This window comes from Patagioenas fasciata, chromosome 15 (assembly GCF_037038585.1).
Source record: "Patagioenas fasciata isolate bPatFas1 chromosome 15, bPatFas1.hap1, whole genome shotgun sequence".
Lineage (NCBI taxonomy): Eukaryota > Metazoa > Chordata > Aves > Columbiformes > Columbidae > Patagioenas > Patagioenas fasciata.
Genome location: NC_092534.1, coordinates 13892976 through 13917109, shown reverse-complemented (window position 1 = coordinate 13917109; position 24134 = coordinate 13892976). Strand labels below are relative to the sequence as shown.

The 24134-nt window shown below is 41.9% G+C and overlaps 1 protein-coding gene across 5 annotated transcripts in view; it reads right to left on the bottom strand.

The window, feature by feature from the left end:
• Positions 1 to 24134, bottom strand: part of SMURF1 (SMAD specific E3 ubiquitin protein ligase 1) — a 43985-nt gene that overhangs the window by 15513 nt on the left and 4338 nt on the right. For 3 of the 5 annotated variants that reach the window (XR_011741420.1, XM_065850478.2, XM_065850479.2), the window contains exons 2-7: positions 3645 to 3683; positions 2885 to 2993; positions 2155 to 2288; positions 1997 to 2062; positions 1074 to 1149; positions 469 to 722 (exon numbers count right to left, since the gene is read on the bottom strand). Coding sequence is in view for 4 of the 5 variants with exons in the window: in XM_065850478.2 (XP_065706550.1) it covers positions 469 to 722; positions 1074 to 1149; positions 1997 to 2062; positions 2155 to 2288; positions 2885 to 2993; positions 3645 to 3683 (678 nt within the window). In the remaining variant the exon portion in view is untranslated. The remainder of the gene's footprint in view (positions 1 to 468; positions 723 to 1073; positions 1150 to 1996; positions 2063 to 2154; positions 2289 to 2884; positions 2994 to 3644; positions 3684 to 24134) is intronic. The other 2 variants (XM_065850480.2, XM_065850481.2) reach the window with 1 other exon arrangement.

The window sequence follows — 24134 nt, the reverse complement described above, 5'->3', positions numbered from 1 at the left end:
TTTAAATTCTCCTTAATCTCATCCTCCCTAATCCTCTGTACTACTGGCTTCTTTGTTGCTTTTATATTTTCCTGATCTTTTCTCAAATGTGGGCTCAAACCTACACAACATGCCAAGGGGGAAGGAAAAAATAGCATTTCTGCTCTAGTTTAAAGAGCTCTTGACATTCGTTCTCCCTAGATACGCAGCCAAGATTAGCAGTGAATGCTCTGCAACAGCATCATACCACAAACTCATGTTTAATTTACCATCAACCCCTTGGTGTATCCTGGCGTAACCAACTGCTAATTAGCCAATCTCAAACTCCCATCTGCGCTGCTCGGTTCCTTTTCCAAAATGCAGACCGTTAGATGTAGATGGATGCTGCACGTTCTAACAGGTAAAACGCATCTCTTTATTAAAATGGGTGAATTTTCCTCTTAAGCCTTTAGGAAAAGCTCCAGGTTTATAGTTCTGGAAAAGTCTTACCGTAGCCTTCTGGTAGGTCAGGCGACTGGTGACCGTGGGGCCTGTTCTGAGGTGTCTGTACGTGACCTCGGACTTCAGGCGTCCGCAGCCGCTGTGCCTGGAGCCGCTGATCCTGCCCGGGGGACTCGACGAAGCGACAGTTGCCTCCCCCAGCGGCGCCCGTAGTGTCTGTGTATGGTGCTGGTTCCTCCATAAAGCAGCTCAGTGGCCTCCCCGGCCCCGAATCTTCATAAACCGTTCTGAAAATGGGGAAACTTCAAGAGTTTCCATCACAGAGACGTGAATGCAGAAATCACCGTTTCTCTCTCTCTCTCCCCATTACTTCAAACACGGCAACTTTTAGCACAAGATACGCCACTTTCTCTATGTTTTCACACCTCGAATTTCTCATGGAAGTGCTGGAAGCACCGGTAACACAAAAAAACCAAATCCTACCCCGTTCAGCTTATTTACTTCAAGTAAGTATCCAGCTATAACCTTACTACTGGAGACATATTCCCAGACAACATATTAGTCACACCGGTATTTAATATTTCTAGTGTTAATGACACGATTTCCACATATAAACCATTTTTCTAATGGAGTGTAAAGAAAGCAATCCTTACCCTTCATTCTCCAAAAGCCCTCTACAGTCTACTACGGAACCTCCTGTGCCTATTCTGTCCCGTGTCTGTAAACTGACTGAAATAAAGACCAAACAAATGAAACTTAACAATAAAAGAACAAGTGTTCCCTTAAAAATAACATAAAGCCAAACAACCCACATTTATACAGAGTAAAATATTAAGGAAAGCTATATCCTGCTCGAGAGCACAGCACTTACCAAAACTCCTTCTATAACCCTGAAGTTGATTGGTTTTTGAACAATGGAGAAGAGAAAGCGGAGGCATCACAACATCAAAACTTAAGCTGAGTCTATTTCTGTAAGTACTAAATGTCAGGATTTACATCTGTGTTTCATGAAGACCCTGAAAGGGCAGCTGGAAAGGAACTGCTCACCACTAGATGTCATCGTGACGGTGAGAATTTGGATTTTGCCAAATGTATTTATCTATCAATGAAAAGCTTGGGTTGGAGGGCAGCAAGATGTTGTAAGATGGGGTAAATTAGTCGTAAAACTAGCACTGCCCTGTTCAAATTTGGGTTGCATGAGTCCAAGGTATCAAACCAGCAACTGGCAAATTTCCTTTTAATTCCTCCAGATCCTCTTTTCCAGGTAAGATTATCTTTGCCTGTTGTCTCAGCCCAAACATTTACCCTTCCAGAGCTGCATTAGAACCTTTGCCAGACATATTCCCTCTTTGTAATATTGTTTCTCAATATCAACGGAGAGAAAACAAACTCCTATGTAGGAGCACAACGTAAATTTTTTCGGGTTTTATGATTTAATCCCATTAAAGTCAGAAGAAACAACACAGAAAAGGCACAGAAGCACTAATGACCACAGGTTTCTTCTTTTTTTAATACAACATTTGTCCATATAGTAATTTACTCAACAAGATAAAGGTTTAGCCAAGAGTATTCTTACCCACTATTTGGCCTCGTACGGCATCGGTATCCGTGGGGTTTAGTTTGCATAGATCCAAACGTTGGTCTGCAAATGAGAATTGGAAAGATCAACAAAATCCTGCGTGCAGATACAAGGCAGGAAGGTTCTTGATCGCACCACCTAGGAATTGCTCTTACATCCAGTATCTTTTAGCCTGCTGATGGCGTTGGAGAGGAGCCGCACGCACCCCAGGAAGCCAGCTCCCTGCTTCTTGTGGATTTTTTTATGGTTCCATACGCTGATGGTTATAGAATCTGTCTTCCCAACATATCTAGGAAAATACATATTAGAAGAGTAATTTTAGAAAAAATAACCTCTTTCCACTGCACAGAATTTACGCTTTATTTGGTACAAATTCTGATACATTTTAGTACCTTGGTCATGCTGCTTTATTATAAATACAGAAGCGCTTAAGCCTGAAACGGTGTTATTAATTAATTACTGCGCTACGATTTCACACAGCACGTTAAACTGATACGGCTGCAGCATGAATTTAACTACAGCCAGCCTCATTAAAAGCAACGCAACAAGCTGATTAATGTACAGAACTGTCAAATTTATGCTCCTAATAAACTGAAGAAAATAAATCACTATAACAAGGACAATCTTTTGTATAAGCTGGACTGTACTGGTCCAGCAGAGCTCAGCCTAAGCAGCTGTTCTGTGTACCTGACACCCAAATATTTCCAAATTCAAACACCTAAAAGCAAAGTAGCTTCATTAACAGGTAATTTCTGCTTGCAAAAAATCCGTCCTCCTCAGCAAATGTGACGCTTGTCGCTAACACAAAATGAAGATGCAGTGTAACCCCTGCATTCTGCTTATTAGAGAAATCATTTTTGATTCGTGTCTTTATGAACAACTCACAGGTCGTAATGCTGGTTCCACTTGGGGTCCAACGTGTTCTTCACAGTGTCAGTTGAATGGCACTGACCTGACCCATCGACAACTATTTTCGCAAACGGGTCGGGAAGTCCTGTGGAAGGGAAAAGGTGCTGTTAAACAACATGCTTTGGGGCTTCTTTCTTCCAGGATGACACTATCATGAGCTCCTGCTTGTTCCCCCCTCAAGAAAGGGAAGCTGCCATTGTCCCAAAACTGCTTTAGTCAATCCAAAATGGAGAACTGAGTTCTTAATTAGATAATGAACTTCTGTCACACGGATTGGTACCTGCCAAACATTGTGAAAGCTTTTAAAAACCAAGAGGTTAACTGTGCTTAATTTAACAGTGATCCATGCGTACTGATAAGCTGTGATTTTTATTCAGTCCTTAACAGCAGCGCTGGGATATTTTACCGGTACCCTTGGCACGCTTTACAACAGAGGCATCTTTGGGATGGATGCTCTTGGTAGCGCACACAGCACTGGAAGCAGCAACACGCTTGTGCTCTCATCAGCCAGATTTCCAATTAGAATTTTTGAGTCCTCGGGTTTTTCTAACCCCGGAGCCTACGCTCTCTAAGTACAACTCAGGGTAACGGGTACTCGTGTAGTAACGCAATGTTACCGCAAGAATGGAACCGCAGAACAAAGGGCACACATCGATGAGCCACGACAGTTACGCACAATCTACAAATAAACCTGATTAATCAAGAGCAGAAGGTTATACAATGAGGGCATACTCACTGAAAAAGTCCTTCTTCGCAAGATTCTTGGCACATAACACTGCAAAACAAAAGATCAGATAAAGAAATCTTAAAACCATATGAAAATTGTTTTTCCAGCAATCACACCAGCTACAAAACTACCTGATCATAAGTCATTAAAAAAATCACTCAAATAGGAAATAGGAGCATTGTTTTCTTTATCTGTGATTGGAATATGTATTTACATAAAGAAAAAAACAACTCTGCTTTTGTTTTATTGCTACAATATGCAGAAGACTTAATGAATGTCTTTGTGTCCAAACCTAGTTTGCTGCAGTGCATGTTTACATGAATAGTAAAGCAGAATTTTACTGTGTTGTCTCAGAACCCACCTATTTTAGAAGCAGTTTCTGAGCCGAGGATGGCTGTGGGACTCCTGGCAGAGACCCCTGCGCTAAGTCCCATCAAATACAGCACAAACTCCTGCTCTTTGCACACTAAGGGTACGTGATGCCTCGTAAAACACAACATGGGAAATACGCTATACCGGTGTAAACAGTTTGCAAATACCAATAGGTTCTGTGGGAAGGACAGCAGGGCCTTGCTCAGCAGAAAATAACGTAGCGATAAAACAATGGCATCAACGTGTTTTCCTATGAAAGAGCCACAAATGAGACATCGTTTCCCTCTCTCCAATTCTACTCAATAGCGCAGTAGTTTAAGCATAAATGAGATCAGGAAACTCGCATCAATCTCCATTTCTCCTACGTCTATTACCAGCTACAGGCTTAATTTTGCTTTTCAATAAGGACCGCTCAGTACAATCTCAGCAATCCAAGTTGTTCAGTGTCCATTGAATTCTTATAACAGGCCAGCAAAAATAACCATGGGGCCAATGTAGCTCTAACTAATGTAAAATTAGGATCCAAGAGAGGAAGAGAAGTCTAGAAGACCCAACTATTTTTGAGGTAGTGCCTTTCCCATCCAGTTGGGATCTTTCTTTTTATTGGGGAAAGTGAAGATGTGGTATTTGTGAAAACAATCCTTTAAAAAAAAATATATATATATACATATTTACATTTCTACTAGGATTCCACCTCTCAACTCCAAAGCAACATTTCCCACCTAACACAGGTCGCAGAATAAAAACTGCCTCACCTCGCATGTCAAGCAAACAGACCAAAGAACTTCACGATTTAACCCAGATGTTCATGGAAAAAAAGGCATAAATCCTCTGTCTTAGTAACAATTAAAGCAGCTGCACCAGGAAACTATTTTTAGAATGGATTAAAAATTACTTATTTCTTACATTGGTAAAGTGCATAATCAGAGAAAAAGCTTCTCTTGTGTTTTGTTTAACAACTGTCCGGACAAGAGAAGCCTGCAGGGCTATGGCAACTCAGCCCAAACCAACCTGGATTACAGACCCAGCGGCCGCTGTTCTCTGAAAGCACAACAGAGCAAACCTCGAGTTTCCTCTTCATTCAGAGCAAAAATACCAGAAATCAGGGAATAAATCCAGGTCAAAGCAGAACTTGTATGTTCCAGTACTAGCCAAAAGGATTTTAAAGTTCCTGTGAGTGGTGGAGCTGCTTTTTCTTTAAATAAAATCATTCATTTCACCTCCCCATCCCCAATTTTAAGAATACATTAATGAGCTGGAAAAGTGTGCCATCTGTAACTATCTGCATATAGTCTGACTATATAATTATTACCTTTATTCTATATTTTAGGTGTGCTTTCTAGAGCTAACTAACACCATGAGTTTCTGAAGCTACTATTGAAGAACTCTATTTTCTCATTTAACTCTTTTCCCCCCACCACAGGGTTTCAGTCGACAGCAGAGGAGCCCGGCTGCCAAATTCCCAGTTGCCTCTGGTGAAACCTTTAATTTCAGCTTGCAAAAATCATTACTCCTTCTTGTAAGAAAAATACTGGCACAAGACCTAATAGCCGAAATAAACCTTGATGGAGCCATCTCCAGAATCAGGCTGCTCGAGATGGACCATTGGCTCAGTTCCACATCAAACCCATTAAAGCAAAAAAACCCCCAATTTTTTTTTCAAGTGCCCTATCACTTAAAAGCCATAAATTTCTAAATTCCCGTAAAGAAACAGGTGACAAAGGGACATTCTGCTCTCAGCTGGGTATGTGCCAGATTTGCTTCCTAAACTCTCTGTCCCCAAGCCTTTAGCATGGCCGCTCGCAGGGTCCGACTGCTGCTCCTCCGAGCCCCAAACCTAGGAACTTGGGTAGATTTAGCTACAAAGGTTTACAAGTTATTAATTATTAATTTTATCCCGGCACCAGAGGCAGTGTAGAGCGGGATGGATACGTATCTGCAAACCACGCACTCAGCCGTACTTTGCACAAACCTCATTTTTGCCTCATTTCCAAAGAGCTTTTTTGTTTTGCTTTCCTTTCTTTTAAAGGACAAAAGGTCTAGGGCTTGGCAGCAGGAGCAATCTCCCTGCATTTGTTGCAACGTTACAACAGGTACTCATTCTCCTGACTTGGGCCTTTCCGTTCTGCCTTCTCAATGTGGACCGACTTGTTTCAGCTTGACACTGTATCTGTTTACACCCTGCTCTGGATTGCTGCACAGCACCCAAGAACGATTCTTTTTTAATACAACAGATCCCAAACAATACTCAAACGGTGTCTTTACAGCTAGATTATAATATTTATAAAGGGAAGGGAATGTTGTTTTTCAAGCACCTGCCATTACTGAGATAATTTCAAAGGCCAAATCAGCCAGCTGGGTAAAGAACGAGTGTGAAAGCGGATTTGGCAGGAGGTGAAGAAAGGACGAGCCTTGTACAAAGTCGGTGTTCACCCTGGGGATGCCTTCGATGCAGATGGAACTTGAGAGAGCCGCGCGGTTCCTCTGCCAGCCCCGGGTTGTCCGTCCTGCTTCCAAAGCACAAATGAATCATCTGCTGCGGTTCAGGAGGTGCCGCAGGAACAAGCTACAGACGGGTGTAGTAAGGGAAGCACGGCGAGGCTCCCCCGTCTGAACAACCCAACTGAGAATTGCATCAGAAAGCTGTTGCTTTTTGTTCTTTTTTTCAGTACCGAGACACCCATCTCTGCAGCAGCGTTTTTTTCATTAGGGAGGCAGAGAAAAGGCAGCCTGGGTGAGGAGCCATTTCAGATATCCCCAGCCTACAGAAATCAAAGCCTGGGTGTGCAGGTTCTGAGTCGTCAGCGCTCCAAGCCCTCACAGCGCCGCGGTTACCGCGGTAAACACACCCCGTCCAGGGCACCGCGCTGAGATGCTACAGCCGTTTCCAGCCGCACGGTGCTAACGTGCTACGACTGTTTTCAGCTAACGTGCTACGACTGTTTTCAGCTAACGTGCTACGACTGTTTGAGTAGATCCCAGCCTGTACCAATGCAAAATAGGAAGCAAATTTGCACTCAGGACTGCATTCATTCACACTTTGCGAATTAAAGGCAAGAGCCTCTTTCCTCAAATTAAGGACTTTTACACGTGGACAGGATCTGAGCTAACAACGGCCTTCAATTTAGTACTCGAGTTAATTCTGAGGACAAGACAAACCAGCAGCATGGCCACATCTCCCTTAGGAAGGCAGGGGAAGGTCGCACGAATGATGCTGGCAAATCCACCGCGCAGCCATCTCTGGCTTTGATATTGCAGGTTAATCATTTGTGCTTGTACAAACAGGCAGCTGGATTCCAGGATACATTCGTTTTGCTTTCTGACAGCAGACAAATACAGGCCAGCAGGCTGATGATGTAGAAAGGACTCTACTTAGTATTTACTTCTGTGTAGACCATCTATAATCACGGAGATACATAGCATAAGCATTAAAAGCATCACAGGTTGGTTGGTTTGTTTTAAGATCTAAGCAAGAAGCAAAGAACAATGGAGGAGAAAGGGATAAAGGCCTTGACACAGAATGAAACTAAAATTATCGCATACCATTGAAAAATAAAAAGGGCCACAAAGGAGGTCAAATTTGAAGCATTCAAGTAATGGAAACATCGCAGCCAACGTGTCAAAGTCTGCTTGGCTTTGGACTTGTGATGCTGGTACTGTGTGTTGGGGTTTGGGTTGCTCCATGCACACCAGCTTATGGGCTGGTTTCCACAGCAAAATTTCTGCCATTCTAAATAAACTATTTTCAGAAGGCTGCATGGCAAAACGAATATGCTCGAAGTGTAAAAAAAGCCGCCAAAAAAACCCAGAAGAAAGCAAACATCAGCTATTTCCCACATGCTGCTCTAACACCCCAAAGCGCTGTGGCCCACAATTAAAATCTTTGCTGAATCTGCGATGTGAAATCACGTATCCAAATGGTTTGGTGTATTTTGTGGAAAACACTCTGAATACCACAAGCCACCCCTTCCGAACCACCCTTTTGAATGACTCTGCTCACCATTCCTGTTCTCCGCACACAACTTTAAATGAGACCTCGCTGCGGATAAACGTCTGGTTTTATTTCTACTACTAAAAAACCCACAAAGGCTTTAAGTGTCCTGTTTTTTTTTAAGGGTGACAATCATTTATATCTGGCAGGGTACAAAAGAAAGGATTTAATGGGAGGGGAAAGACGGCTGAAGGCACCAAGTGTGTAAAAATGCAGTTTCTTTACAGCAGCCACATCACTGAACTGACATATCCCACTTTATTCACAAATTGGAGTTCGAATTCTCACCACAAAGGCCAAAGTTTCTATTCTAATGCTTTATTTGTTCGCTTTAGGAATACTTTTGGTCTTTGTCTGCTTGAGGCTTAAATGCATAAATCCATGGTCTGCTTTAACGTCTCAGTAACCGAATGTGAATCACAGCAGCACCCAGCACGCAGAAACAGATAAACACACAACTGAAGGCTTCCTTACATTTGCCAAATAACCCAATTAGCTGTACAGAACTAATTTTATATAGACATATACATTGAGCGGCCTTCGCTATTAATTTTCGCATTGTGGTGCTGACAAGATTTGCAATCTGACATTTAAACCACCCCAAAAAACCCCCGAGACCGCTCAGACTTCAGGACCAACATCACGCCCTGACATTGGAAGACTCTGCCTGAACTCATGTAAACCAGACCTCGACGACCAGATTAAAGCAATGCTTCATTCAAAAAAGCCCTCAGTTCTCTGAGAGTTGCTAGATTTGATACACGCAGCCTTTTTGTGGCCCTTTTGTGTAGGCTGCAGCAAAAATCAAAGCCTCTTTTCAAGGCATGTGCTCCTCGTGGGCTGCAACTTGGCTTTGTGCAGCCCGTTGCAAACACTAGACGACTTTGAAGAGATCTTCAAAAAACCACACGCCCAGAAAAAGCCATTTTTATTAGTCCATTAACATGTCATTAAAGTAGCTACTCAGCCAGGAATCAAAATTCCATCCTACCTAAGCAGAAATCCGTTGTGACCAAGAGTCAGTCCTCGTAGTGCAAACAAAACCAAGTTAAAATAGAAGAGTTTCGTCTCCAGGTTTCCTAATAATTACGCAAAGTGAAAAATCCTACTGGGCACTGACCACCAGTAAGCCTTCATATGCACATATACACACCAACGAGGGCTGATTTAGCTCTCGATAACATAAAACATTAAAAAAACCAGCACAGGACTATTGCAAGAACAAGACTCATGACATTCCCTGTTAATGGAGACCGCGTGCAACACAAGGCCAGTAAAGCAAGTTGAAGAATGAACCGAGATGTAAAACGTGGAGAAACACTCCGAGTTATGGAATTAGTTGAAGATCTTCGAGGGATAAAAAAAGGGAGATCAATAGGAAGCGGAGCGGATGATGTACAGAATCAGAGAAAAGCACGCGCATCGGAGAGCTGGAAATAAGCAGATCCAATTATCCACCATACTAAACTTTGCCTTCTCTTCCCCCTCTGCTCACCCGTAACAAATGCCTGATATAAAGGCTACCTCCCAGATTAAATCTTTCATTAAATCCTAGCTATTACATCAGTTTTCTTATAACTTTGCTATGCTTTCCTCTAATCCAGGCCAAGAACCGTCCCATATTCGCTACACAATCTCCTATTTCCCACTTAGACAGCAACCCCAAGCTGCCCATGAGATTTATTTGCCCCATGTTCTACGGGGCGAACTCCAGCGATATTAAATTCCTACTTCTTACTCAAATTGTATTTCCAGGTGTGCGGTGTTCAGTTTATTTATTTAATAGAACCAACGTTTAATAAACTGTTGGAGCAAGAGTGAGACCACAACTGGTGAAACCTGCTCTGTCCTTAAGAAGATGCCCTTGAAGCACCGTCCTCATCCCTTTTCTTTGCAGACTGTCCCCCGACACATTCAAAGCCCAGCGGCTTTCTTTGAGAACAGGGATTCAAGAGGTAAGGCAGTTATTACCATCTCCATTTTGCAGCCATTCTCAAAAAAATGCCCTATTGATCACACGGTTCTACCAGGGAAAATGTGAATGGAATCTAAGGTCATTTAAACCCACTGTATGGTATTTGAAACTCAGTCCTGCATCCCCGCTGACACATCTGCCAGAATCACAACCAAGTGCAATAATATGTTTGTGGAGATTGACCAAATTCAGTCAAGTTTTTCCACTGTCAGTGTGCTTGAACAGTCTCCCAACCCTCTGAAAACGGAGTGTATGCTCAGGCTTCAGCTATAGCGTCAGCTTCTGGATACGCTACTAAGAAATAGAAATATCTGGAAAGAACTCAAAATTTCTCTTAAAACTACATAGAATATTATCCTGTTCTCAGGGCAAATACAACCTCTTAGCTGACAGCTAAATGTAACAATTTCAGCGACAAAATTCCTATTGGAAATGGCATGTTACTCCACACTTACTGTGCAAGGTGTAGTTACCGGGACCAACGCAATTCTGGATTTCTATCCGTACACCTCTTGTATCTTCAGCCACACACACACAGTCATTGAATAATTCATGTTTGCAAAGCAAGAGGGGTCTATCAGGCCGGCCTATCTGCACAGCTCGCACATACTCGTGCTCTCGTGAAACACCAGCGTGCACCATGCAACATCATCACCACGATCAAGTTAAAAACACGCCGCGAAACCGTGTGGCTCAATTTTCGCAAATTACATTAAACCTAAGGAATAAATCTATGCTGAACTCTTAATACTGAGCTTTTAGAGTTACCCAAGCACTGAAAAAGCATCTGGAAAAAAATTCCTAAAGCATGAAAAACATGTTCCTCCACCCACATGCACTCATAGCTCAGATTCCAAACTGAATTTTGCTAAGATTGCCAAAAATATTTTGCACTTTTAACACTTGGAGTTTCCAAAGCACCTTTTTCAAATCTAGAGAGATGTCAATAGCGAACAGGACCACACACTTCCCCTGCCATCGCTCACAATATGGCCCAGGCTGAGCTCAGGACCAAGCTCAAGCCCGGCCTTACTCCAGTAACCAAAAGGTCCTTTCTAGAAATACTGTCCAGGTCTTCAGACGTATAGATTTGTTTCTCTGGAAAACACTGGATGAACACCACTGAATTATAATCAAATATAGAAAAACCAACAACCCTGAACACTGTAGATATTACTTAGGCAGGAATTACATATTAAAGCTGACACTAAGGGAGAAGGGAGTCCCTGTGCAGCACCGTCTGCTGCTCCGTCAGCACTTCATTTAGGTGTGTTTAATTTAACATGCCTCTGATCCACGCTTTCAAAAGTTAAATGTATAAAGTGTTAAACACCTTATTTTCATTACTTATAAGAACTCTCCTGTGCAGCTGATCATTTGCTTACTAATTCAGTACAGAAAAGGCTTTTTTCAATAAATATTATGCTCACCATAAAACACAGAAATTTAGATTCCCCGTCTTCCCAGGTATTCTCTATGGTGCTACCCATAGTACTACTACAAGTATATGTTTTATAACCAGTTTGTCAGACTCAAGTTACATTTCTGTATGAACAGCAGCTTTCCCCCCCCATAAAACACCATCTAATTAATTGGAGCTTTTACAAGACATTCATTTCCTAAGTCCGGGAGGAAAACCTGCACAACTGCTCTCTGCTGCTTTATAAAGGAGGAAAAAGTACAGAGCACAAGACCAAAACCAGAAGCAACACATTTGAGGACGCTTACCATACACCTAGAATTAGCAGAAAGCCCAAGCAATCAGACCAATTAAAACAGATCCAGCCCTGGGGTCCTGTCCAACGAGCAAAAATGTTTTTGAAATAATAGGAACAGAACACTCAGCTTTTGTTCTTTCTATCCCAGTGTTATCTCCAGTTCTCTTCATATACATGCCGTCTTGCCCCAAAATATCTGCCTGTTTTGCAGAAAGCAGAAGGAAAGTCATCTGACCTTTTACTGCAAAACATGTGAAACCTGTGGAAGTAGAAACATCAGTACTGAAAATCTTAGCCAAGTTTGACTAGATACAGCCAAGCAACATTTCAATAGAAACACTGAATTTCTGTCAAAACCAGTAAAAGTCTAAAACATCCAAGCTAAAATGAAGCATATTTTTCAGTTTAAAACCTAACCCATATGTTTTGTATCTCCAACGAGTGGCTGGTATTTACAGCCCTCCACATACAGGTAGTGTCAATATTTCCACAAAGCGATTTGAATGTTAAACACCACTGTAAAGGAGGAAAACCAAACACCATTTAACACCTTCTCAATCTCAGTTTCCAAGACAGAACCAGTATTGAGCTTCTTTGATATCTTGCTGCAATTAAGTAAGGTACAAAATCAACTTTATAGGAACGAAATTTTCCAACGGGGACATTTTAATAAACAGTACAAAATAAATGTCTGGTTTTCATCAAGCGCTAAGTAAGATTGCTTAAAAGCAGGAACATTGTTATTTAAAAAATGAATGGCGTTAGGTTATGTGTAAGTTGTAAACTATGTAAACTATTAGTTCATCCCATGAGGGCTTAAATGTATCAGCAGAAGGGGTTTAGTTTAACAATTCACATGGAACGTTGCCTCGAAACTAAATATACCAGTTTGGCTCTGGTCGGAGTCGGGCTGTTAAACTCGGTGTTAAACCAAAGCTGCGCTGTGAACCAAGAGCAGGAAGCTGGAATGGAACTGCTTAGGTGACCTAGGACGCTGCTGATGTTCAAATTAACTGCCAGCAAAACTAATATATATATATATATATATATATATATATACACACATATATATATATATATATATATATATACACACACATATATATAAAATCTTTAAAAACACTGAAAATAAGAAACAACAAATTTTGCCTGAGCAATTTTTAGGAGTTGTAGTTAAATGTATGTAACACTGATGACCACGATATTCAAGAATCCACATTTCTTCCTTCATTCTGAAACACTGAACTATCTCCAATATAGAAATTCCACCGAAAAATAAATTTAGCCTACAGAACATCATGTATTTTAAAATAACAAACCTCAGGGAAAACGGTTCCCTGGGCTTAAGTTGTTTCAATAAAACTCAGACTCATGTTGCATTTCTTTAATAATGAGACAGTCTTACAACAAAGCAGTTTCTGGGAATCTACTGCAAAGAGTAACACTCACAAGCACCTCTTCTAGCACTACTAACAACTGCACTGCTACTGGCACAAATTCCAACAGGTACCGCATGACTTTTCAAGAGGCACAGTCAACACCCCCAATTTTTTTGCAAGTAAACGCATTCTTTCTTTCGAGCAAGGCATCGGTACCGTATCACTGCTTTAAAACCACATACCTCGGCTTAACTAATGACTTACAAGCTTCCCCTAATTTCTAGCGCATCGAGTTGTTCTCCAGGCTGGGATTTCAGCTGAGGTGTGCTGAGCGCTTCTTGGCGTGTTTGGCTGGAAACATAAAAAGCCTCGAGTCTTGTCACATAAAGCTTTACTAAGCCTCACCGCCAAAGCAACTTCTTCATGCTCTTACAGCTTTTGCCTGCCTTAGCCGCAAATCTGGTGTTCGCTTTATGGTAAGAAAGATAACGAACAGATGAGATGGAGCGATGCTCTCAGTCTGGTCAGAAAGTAAGCTCAGGTTTAAAAATGAGGGCAGTGCAAGTCAATATTCAGTGAAGAGTTAACAGTGTACAAAGCCTAGAGCAATGAGTCCAGTTTGTTGTAGGCTACTTAGCGAACAGACAGCCCAAAATTGGACCAGCTGGAATTAATTCAGAAGTACTTGGTTCTCCCCAGGCTGTCGTTATCAACCTGAGGATAACAAACATACGGATCATCAAGTTCAGGTTGGTGCTGGAAAGAAGAGGCACGGCCTAACAGCCCATAATAGACAAAGTTTTGATCCTAAGTTGGATCTTAGTACTGAGCTATAAATGCTGTTGGTGTTTTGTGGGGCACAGTGTAGGATTTGCCCATGTTAGATGAATTAAACACTACTGACTTCTCCTGTTGGTGATTACCTTGGTACCACCTCTTGCACACGCAACGTTTAACGCACAGTTTTAATCTCCGTTCTTTTGCCGGGTTTCAACTGCTGCCAATACAGAACAGATAGCACAGATTACCGAAATGGAAGACTGCATTTGCTTTAAAATACTTAGTGAAATAAAGGTTTTACTGCAAAAAACCTCCACAGAGTCGCTCAAAACACCACCTGGATACCTTGTGGTAGCAAATCTGTACTAAAAAGGAGGTGAGTGGATTAATTTTTCACATACGACACCACACGACAAGAACAGAACAGGGTTCCAAAGGACAGCTTATCCAGTATTTTTCCCAAGTCCATTCAGCCGGGTTGAGCAGCAACTGGTGTCTCCATTACAATTTCATATTCCAATTATATCCATCGGGTTCCAGATGATTCAAGAGGCACATGCAAAAAACTGGAAAAATTAACACTTTGCTTGGGTAAAATATAAAAAATATTTCAGAGTGATTCAGTGCTTTGCTAGAAAAAGGGAAAAATTACTTTAGTAAATTCAGATACAAAGGTAAAATAAAAGGTGCAAAGTCTAAATTCGGGAAGAGGAAAGAAGAATTGTGTTTGCCCAAATTTAATTCTTGGCATCACTTCTGATTTTGAACCAAACAACTGATTTATAGTATTGTTTTTAATCCCTGGAAATTTTCAAAGCTAACACCTTCGGTAGTTTGTTTCCAAATTACTCAGCCTGTTATAATCCTTTTGAAAAGATGCTACGAGCTGCTCTCTCCTTTCTTTAAGCAGCTTTTTTTCAGTTGTTCGGAGAGCTCAGCTTAAACCCACCTTGTTTAACGATGACAAAACAGAGGAAGCACCAAACACACATTTTTGGTGTTTGGTGGGGGGGGGGGTGCTCCAGTGAGCCCTGAATACCTGCCAGTCAATTAAGCCGTCAGGGTTGATTAGCCCTGCAGTGCCCGAGTGGGAGGTGACACCAGTGTCACCCGTGACTGGGACAGATTGGGTCTGTGTGTGTGTGTAGAGCAAGGAAGCTGTGGCAGAGGGGAAAGGGGAATACAACAGAAATGAGGTTTGTTCCAAACAAAAGACTGCAATTACTGAGATATTTTGGAAGCTAAATTTTGATCATTTATTCACCTACTTGTGTTCTTTCTATTAAGAAAGTACAGAATTCTTCTATAGTAGCCCATCTGTTGCAGGAAAAACAAACCTGGGTAACGAACTCTCCTAGGATTTAGTATTAAAGTTTTTATGTAAAGAAAAAAAATAAACTGGTTTTATAACCAGTCCCATTTAAGAGCTACAATAAGAGAACGGCTCATTAGCGACTTTTTTGTTGCTGCTGTTACTATACGACAAGTCTCTTCTACAAGAAGCGTGTAGACACGCTCTCCACAATCCACCTAATCGCGCATTAGTCACACAAGTGGTAAATCCCTCCGAGCACTTTGGCTCGGGTCATGCAAACGCTGGATGAACCGAGTTACATCAGTTCTCGTCTGATTTGCAGGCGACGGGCTGCACATGACGCTGCTCTGGCCCAGGAGCCGCGGGTCGATGTGGGTCCATCCTGCCCGGAACGGCCTCGCTCTCCAGGGACTCACAGCGGCGGGACGCGGGAGCTGTAATGAGCAATGAGATTATTGCTGCTCCGTGCCGGTGTGTTCACACTAGTCTGGAATAGATCGCCAAGGAATCCAGCGCTCGCACAGCAAAGTGTTCCACGTGTCTTACGGCCACGCTCCATCTAAAACGTTAAAATGGTTTTAGAAGGTTGACAGGAGCGTTGTTGCCATTAAACGGAAACATCTTCCTTCAGAAATAATTAATCACCCGCTGTGTTTGAGTACAAATAGCCGGATCTACCAGGTGTGTGTTTCAGCTGAGCAGCAGCGAGATGGACAATCAGAAACTGCTGCTGCTTCAGAGCTGGAAGCAACGCTGCTCGCTTGGAAGTGAAGGGGATACCGAGGGGTTTCCTCCCCAAAACATGCTCTGCATGGACGTGGTTAATCAATAACCTCATGTTAGCATCCCCTTCTTCCACATGCAACCTCCAATTAGTACCAAAGTTCAGCAGATCCGCATTATATCAGTGTTATCGATCTTACACAAGCAGAAGCATCCTCTTCACTTTAGGGATTTTAAACAAAATGTCCAATTCTTGTGTGACCTACGGGAGGCACAAAACCGAGAGCTGAATAGCACCAAACAAGATTTCATGAAAAGAAGGCTTTTATTCAGAATAAAGCCGTATCAGCCTATGTGTTACTCCCTTGTTCTAATTATATAGGACAGCATCTATTTACATTGCCAAGTTAATGACTTCAAATTTGATCAATAGTCTCTGTTTGTTCAGCCCAGCGCCACTGACAGTCACCGGGGCGAATGACAAAACAAACTGCTCAGAGCCAATCTACGGTTGAGCAAGAAAAACCAATGTGCGATGGCAAATACCCTTCGATTGAGTCGGGAGGCGGGCAGGGAGGTCTGTTGCCTTCGGCCATCGACACATCCCCTTTCCTTCACGCCCATAAAACATTTATCCATATTATTCTGCCAACAACCAACTCGTGAGTTGAGTGACCTCGAGCAGAACATCCCGGATACAGAGCGATTCCAACCCTTATCTTGTACCATCTAGCTATGTTAAATATTCCCATTTGTTTCCAGATGAAGCATGGTAGGACATGACAACAGCAAGAGGACGTCGCTAAGGCTGTGCACCATAAGTAGCGACTTCCCTCGTGTCACTGTACACACTATAGAAGGAAATTTCGGTTGGAGCAGCTTCAAGGAAGGCTGGAACCATCTTCTTGAAAAACATCCTTGACTGAATCTCCGGCCAAAAGATGCTGGGAATGCTTTAGTTACAGCCCGGCTTCAGAGAGCAAAATAAAAATAGAGTTTAGAACAAAACCAGATAACGTGCAGCTTGCATGTAGCGTACTAGTGAAGACCTTCTTTAAATTAAAAGAACAAACGCTTTCATTGCAAAGTTAGTTACTCGACACTGGCTTAACAGCAACATATACAGACTCCCCCCGGGCCCTGTGCAATCTTTTTAAGAAGAATTTTCAAGCTACTCAATAAAGGAAACCCCCTTTCTAATGCCAAGCGCATCCACAGTCACAAAGGCTGGGATCTCGATGGAAATGTTTCGGTGCATTGTTCTGACCAGGATGTTTGGTTACAATTTTCTCAACATTATGCATTCATTGCCTTGCCTGAGCAGCAACTGTTTGCTATTTTCCTTGTACAAAACGTCGGTGTCCACTAGATCAATAAATTACAATCCCACTACTGCTCCAGGATACCTTGATCAAAGCTGTTTTATAAATAAACTGGAGCTTGAATAAAATATGTACAATGTCTCTTCCTAAATAACCTCAGTGTATGTGTTTCATATTCAGACATTGGATTTTATGCAAGTGACACCACTCAGCTGTAGGATCCTGCAACAAAAAACATGAAGTTCTCCTGAACAAAAAGGTTTTTATCAAGTTACTATATCAACATACCCAAAGTCCAAAATTCAATATCTTAAAAAAATACATGAGGACAGCTGGTTGGGTCAAAGCCTAAGACGTTTGCTTTCCATTTTGAATTGATTAAACAGACTCGATACATCACATTTCGCATGGATGGTTAACAGTGCTAATATTCCAGATCAAATGAAATGCTGTTAGAGGAAAATTCTCATCAGGGCCAGCTCCCACTGGTTATATTACTTGGTCCCACAGTAATTTAGTATAGCGGAGGCCTAACAGTTTCCCTGAACAGGATTACAGGAAACATCTCTTCACAGTTCACGACACAGAAGCTCCAGAAATATCTATTTCTCCACTACCTTCTCCACACAGGGAATGGACTTGAAAACAGGCTAAAGTGTGCTTGTGAGAACCATGAAATATATGTAATGGCTTCTGTTTGTTTGTTTTTTCAAAGGCTGATGCCTATTTATCAAACAGCTGCGATATTAAAAGCAGAGCTTTTATTTGCATTCATGTCACTAACAGGACCTGCACACTTGGGAATCTGATACTGTCCAAGCACTAAATGACAAACTCCGAGATAGAACCAAAAGATAGCCAAATCTAATAAACAATTTTCATAAGAGAAAAACCTTTAAACACCATTTCACTCCTTACTAAAATAAACTGTGTGGCACTAATTTGAAGTGATAGTGCCGCTCTTTTAATTAAAAACTGCCAGTAGGAGGCTGATGCATTGGCGGGTGCTGGGAGCGAGGCGCTCGCGGGATGCAGATGAATCTTTGCGTAAGGAATTAACACACAATTTCATCTGGGTTAAAAAAGCGAAACAAAACCCCTCGGTCAAAACAAACACGTAGGGAGTGTTATTACAGGTGCTTGATAAAGTCATCTGGATGTTTCCCTCGGCGAAGTGAAGTTCTGGGAGGAAAAAAACCCCGAAAAATCCAAACCCTCTCAGTCTGGTTGTGCAATTAGGAGTTTAATTCATGATCCTGATTGATCTGCAGAGGCGTGGTGGACTTTATACCGATATTTTCCTCCCCTTCCCAGCTCAGAGCTCCTCTCCCACACCTCCTGTCCACACACCCGGGATGGGAGATTCATTTACCAAGCTGGAGACCCCAGTATCACACCTCTGTCCTTATCGAATCTGACTGAAATCAGATGAAGAACCAACAATTAGTTAGAGGAGAACGATAGGTGTGATCCCTTTTACAGCCTGGTGATTTTTCAGTCTGGAAAAGAAGATGAAGCTTGTCCCAGAAGTTTATCCATCAGCCTGATGATGAACTAAGGCAGCACCACCTCCCAAAATGTGTAGACAGCTCCCGTGTGCCAGGTTTCACAGCTGATTTGTGAAACGACCAAAAGCCTAGAAAACTGAATAATGTTGGCTTTCCAATCTAGAAGAAAACCATGCAAAAATATTCGCTGGATCCTTCTCCGCTTGGTCTTTCAACATCTTAATTCCAGCCCCCCAGAAGAGGCTGGTACCCGTGAGCAGAACCTCCTGCACGAGCCTTTGGTTGCCACCATCACAAAAAAAGAGCTCTACGTTGGCACCTGGAAGCAAAACCATCCAAAAACCCCTTAAAACCATCAGCTGCTCCACCTGATAGAGCCTCCCTGGTGAAGAAACATCACAGAAACAAGCGGGACATTTTGCCTTTACTTGGTATACGGACCACCGAAGAGAAATCAATTTACCCAAAGGCTTCCACTATTTACTCACCACTCCTACAATGACTATTTCAATCACGTTTACGCTACCAGCATCATCTCAAACATCACAGATCAATCTGATCCCTTCTGGTGTTTCAAAGTCTGTTTTTGTAGGATTTACATCCTAAGGCGATGATAAAAAAAGGCAAAACTGGTACTACTTCCCAACTGGGCTTTTTCTTTTCCTTTTTTTCCCCTTCTATCAAAAATAGTTCTCATCTACGCTCCAGTTCCATTTGGAAGTCGCACATGCAGACTTGATAAGCATCCTGTGAAGGAAATGCCTCGAATTGCAGACTGCTTACAACACATTTTCCCAAGCAACTTTTTATAAATCTCATTCAATGGCTGGTTTGCTAATTTCTATTGAAGTTTATCAAAACATGACTCGTAGACAAGTCAAATTATTTCTGTGATTGAACGACTACAACAAAAACCCCCACCCCACACTCGTGACTGTGAGTTCAAGTTGGATTACACTGAACTATTATTTATCCTGTTACCAACAGACCTTTCTAATTCTGAGAAGGTATTGAATTTTAAACTATACAACGCAGAAAAGCGCCTGTTTACATGTTTCTTTTGTTTGCCTAAGTCTCCTACCAGAGCAGGTAAAATCACTACTGATAATTATTGGAATTGATTTCATTGCCCTAAGTAGATCTGGAGGTTACATGCTGGTGTCAGACTGACTCTCATACCTGTGCTGGTTTATTGTGCTGTAGCAGACACATCTAATTAATACATCTAGGGAAAAAAAAAAGCCTATTAACATTCAGTTCCCTGAACATCTTGGAAATGTATGCACAGGTTAAAAAAATAATACGAACCCAAAACACGACACCAGCTGCAAGGATAACAAACAAGGCTTCCCTGGAAGGACATCACTCACTGCAGGTCTGAATCAAACCCAAATTCCTTGCTTTTCTGAATTCTGCGCTTGTGTAGGCAAAAAAATTCCCAAGATGTTAAAGGGACAGCACAATCCATACACTCAGTTCATTTTCATATACAGCCCATACATTTCAAAAGATGTTTCCTTTTCAAGAAATCTTTAGGGTCGTACACACTATATACTAAAAGATGTAAAAAACTGACCACAGAGACTCAATTTTCTGCTGTAATGGCTGGTTTATTTGGGGATATAATAAAGACAAAATAGACATTGGGGCTGTGAGGAAGGAAAGTCAGGATCAGCAAAAGGAGTTCAACCTGATGTTTGCAGCTGCCTTGTATTCAAAGTAAATAGAAAGACAATTACCTTCAATGGGTTTTAAATCTTTATTTAAGGAGAAAAATACAAAGGATGGCTTTTCATAGAGTGTCCTGGAAAGTAAGGAGATTCATCAGAAGATATTTTAACACATGTAAATTTAATTTGCCATTCTGTGAAGTAAACAAGAGATGAAAAGTTTCAATTGATAAGAACACAGGGGGTTTATTTCAGTCTAACCATGAGAGGAAATAGGCAGGTTTTGGGGAAGACAAAAACGCGAACATATGAAAAGGTCAAAGAAAACACTATTTCTCCTAATTCGCTCATTCAAAAAACAGTGGTTTAGCCCAAATAATGAGATGTATTGAGAAAGACCCCCTCAACTCGAAGAAAAAAGACTGCAACCTATTGAAAAATATTTCTTTACCTACTACAGGTTACCAATAAAAGCAAAAACTACTGCAAGAGAAAGATAATACCATGTTATCGATGAAAGAAAGAGAATCAAATTCTATTTTGTTCAGCAGGGCTTCTTCATAATCAACTGGGAAAGAAACATCTACCATTCAAAAAAACCAATCATGGCTAAAAGTGCACATTAGTGAGGACATTCAGGGACACATAATATTCCTGGAGTATTCCGTTGGTCAATAATACTTGAAGTTAATAGCGTAGTTTAACGTCGCCCTTTACTTGTAAATGGGCTGCTGTGTGTTCTGACGAGAAAATCAGGAACCAAGGCGTAGAATAGAAAATACACACACCTAATTCCACAGGATTTGCCATCATTTCTGATTGTCGTAACAGGACGATTTTGGATTATAAGCTTAACTCATTTGAACCGCTTCACCACACCACGGTCAACGCCAAGGGCCGCGATGCTGAGCCGGGTCCTCTGCCCGTGGCTGTCCCTTCCAGCTGTGGCAGAGATGAGCACAGCTGGAACTATATAGGTGAGCACAGCTGGAACTGCACAGCAGAGGTGACCATGGCTGGAAGGGCAGAGGTGAGCACAGCTGGAAGGGCACAGCAGCCCGCAGTGCCACGCACTCACTGGGGGCATTGTGCATTATTTTAGCCTTACTCCCACACAATAATGGATTGTTTGACTCACAAACAGAGGAACAAACCCTCCATTTAAATACTTTCTGCTAAATTGTATTAGTATGCACGATTGTGGCCATATCCTCAAGAAAGAAACAAAACCAAACAACAGGCAAGAGGATTTTTTGCTGGGGGAAGGGAGGAAGAGCAAACCACGCTCTGCCAGCTCTGTCTATCCGCACTGTGAACTGGGTAGCCTTGGGGATTTTTGCCTGCTGTGCTTAGTGCCCTTGACAACAAGCCAGTTTGAATTTTGGCCTTTAACTTGACAAAAATGACTTACTGAAGAGGAAGGCATCAAGCTATTATAGCCCTGTGGAGAGGCTCTTTCTAAAACAGCACACACGCTTATTCTGCCAATTCAACTAGAGTAGCGTCAAATTTATCATCCAGTTCCTGTAGCCCCAAATATTCCCAATGTAGTTGCCAGTTCATAAGAGAATATTTGAAAGAAAAACTTTCAACATTTTTGCACTGTCCTCCCATTGTGTTGCATGAGTTTCACACAGAAAGACAGAGATGAAAAACAGAGAAAAATATCCCCAGGGATCTCCTCTCTGGAACTACTGAATTCCCCTTCAAAGAGATGTGAAGAAGTTTCTAAACACATAGCATCTTAACCTGTTATGGACCTACTGACTCTTCTTTAGCAAACATAGTGCTGATTTCTTCTTATATTACATTAATACTTACATAAATCTTTCATAAATTGATATATGCCAATAAACAAGCTTTAGCAAAGCTTGCTGCTTGGTTTAAGGAATCACAACACTCTCCCTTTCCTGTTTTTCCCTCCCAAAATCAACCCCTCCTAACAGAAGGCAACACATGCACACACCTCAGCTTTTCAAAGTCCAGCACCTTAGTTTAAATCCTTGAGCTAGACTTACACGGAGAAGCCGAACCTGCACTGAAGTAGCTGAAGCGTGAGCACAGGTTTTCTTCTTGTGGTGGGTGACAACTTTTTGGCCACGGGGTCAGCAGACTGGCAAGGAGATTAACATCTGGAGTCACTGCAGCGATATCTGCAGGAATCTGTTTGTAAGAACCTGAAACATCACGATGCGAGAGCAGCGCAGCTTCCTCGCTACCAGCTGCCAAACGTGTGCTCGATGTTGACTGTCTGCAGGCTTAACTTCGGGCTTTCCGATAGCGTCTCACCTTCTTTAGTGTGCATATCAGGGTAAACCACTGGAAGTCAATCAACTTTAGTGCTGTCCTCACCATCAAAATAGGAGGCATCTCAGTGTTGGCAAGAGCATCCAGGACTATATGCAAGATACATACCCTAAAACCTGAACAGATTCACATCAGGAGAAACATCACGGTGGTTGTCAACCAGTATCCCGAGACTCAAGATCTCACCAACTCCTTTCCCTCCCCAAAACTGCCGGTGGAAGAAAGAACAAAGCATTTCCAGTAACATGGTAACACAAGCTTGTTTTGCTCTGGGAGAATAAACTGGTACCAGTTTTCATGAATAATATCAAAGCACTAATACAGGGAAAAGCTTGTAGCGATATTCCAGAATTTGTTCCTTTTCACAGTAATATTTTGGCCATTTCCAGAGGAATCACCATGGAAAAACACACCCAAAAGGATAAAATTCCTAATTTAGGGAAAAAGATGGCAGATGGAACAGTCTCTTCTAGCCATTGGTTTTTTATATTCTCTTCACTCGAGTCTTAAAATGAGTTGCTCCGCTGTGTATACACCTGAACTTCCCAAGTGTATCACACCAACTGATTTACCCATCTTTTCCAAACCACTCTGCCCTATCACACTATCTCAACCAACAAGGCATCTGAGTGAGTAGTTAACTCTAGAACCATAAATAGCAGCAATTAATCTAACCAGATTAATCCAACGTTAAGCGTGTCAACCGGACTTGCTTCAAGTTGGGCAGCGATCCACGTAAACCTCCAAAACACACGTGGATGGTATTGCCATCCCGTATTTCTTCATCCCACCAAGAAAACCACCGAGGGGTCTCGTTTTTCTTTATTTACGGTGGCAGTTTTAGCAGTTTCCGAGTTGCTGTCAGTAAGAGGTGTACGTGACACCGCGGTGTAAAACTGGCTGAGAAATTGGAAACACTGCTTATATTACCCCTGAACCGATGCTTAATTTTGCAACACAAAGCATGATGCTACAAAATTTTAGAAATGTGATAAAGCTATTTAAGGAAACGGATGAGAAAACTGTTCTTAGACTGGTGGTGGAAGAAATCACTAAGTAATCGCAAAACATCCCAGATTGCATTTCTTTATATGAAGATGTTCAATTAAGAAAAGAAAGTTTCAAGTTAGGAATAAAGTAGTTATTGTTTCTACTTTCCCTTCCCGAGGGGGATGTTCAAACGAACTCCTTGTGGGGATTTAATTTACTTCCACCAGGACAATGGTGCTGGCACAGCTTTGCCCTACTGGGAGGAACAAGAAAAGGAGACTCGCTACCCATAGGCTGCCCAGAGGAAAAGGCAGCTCTGTGGATCCCACCCTGGCTGCTGCACAGGCTGCTCGCTCCACTTCCCCCAGGAAAGCAAGATTATTTTGTTGTTTTTCCTTAAAGTCCCATAGTTATACACCCCAAACCCCTTTGAGATCCCCATCTGTAAC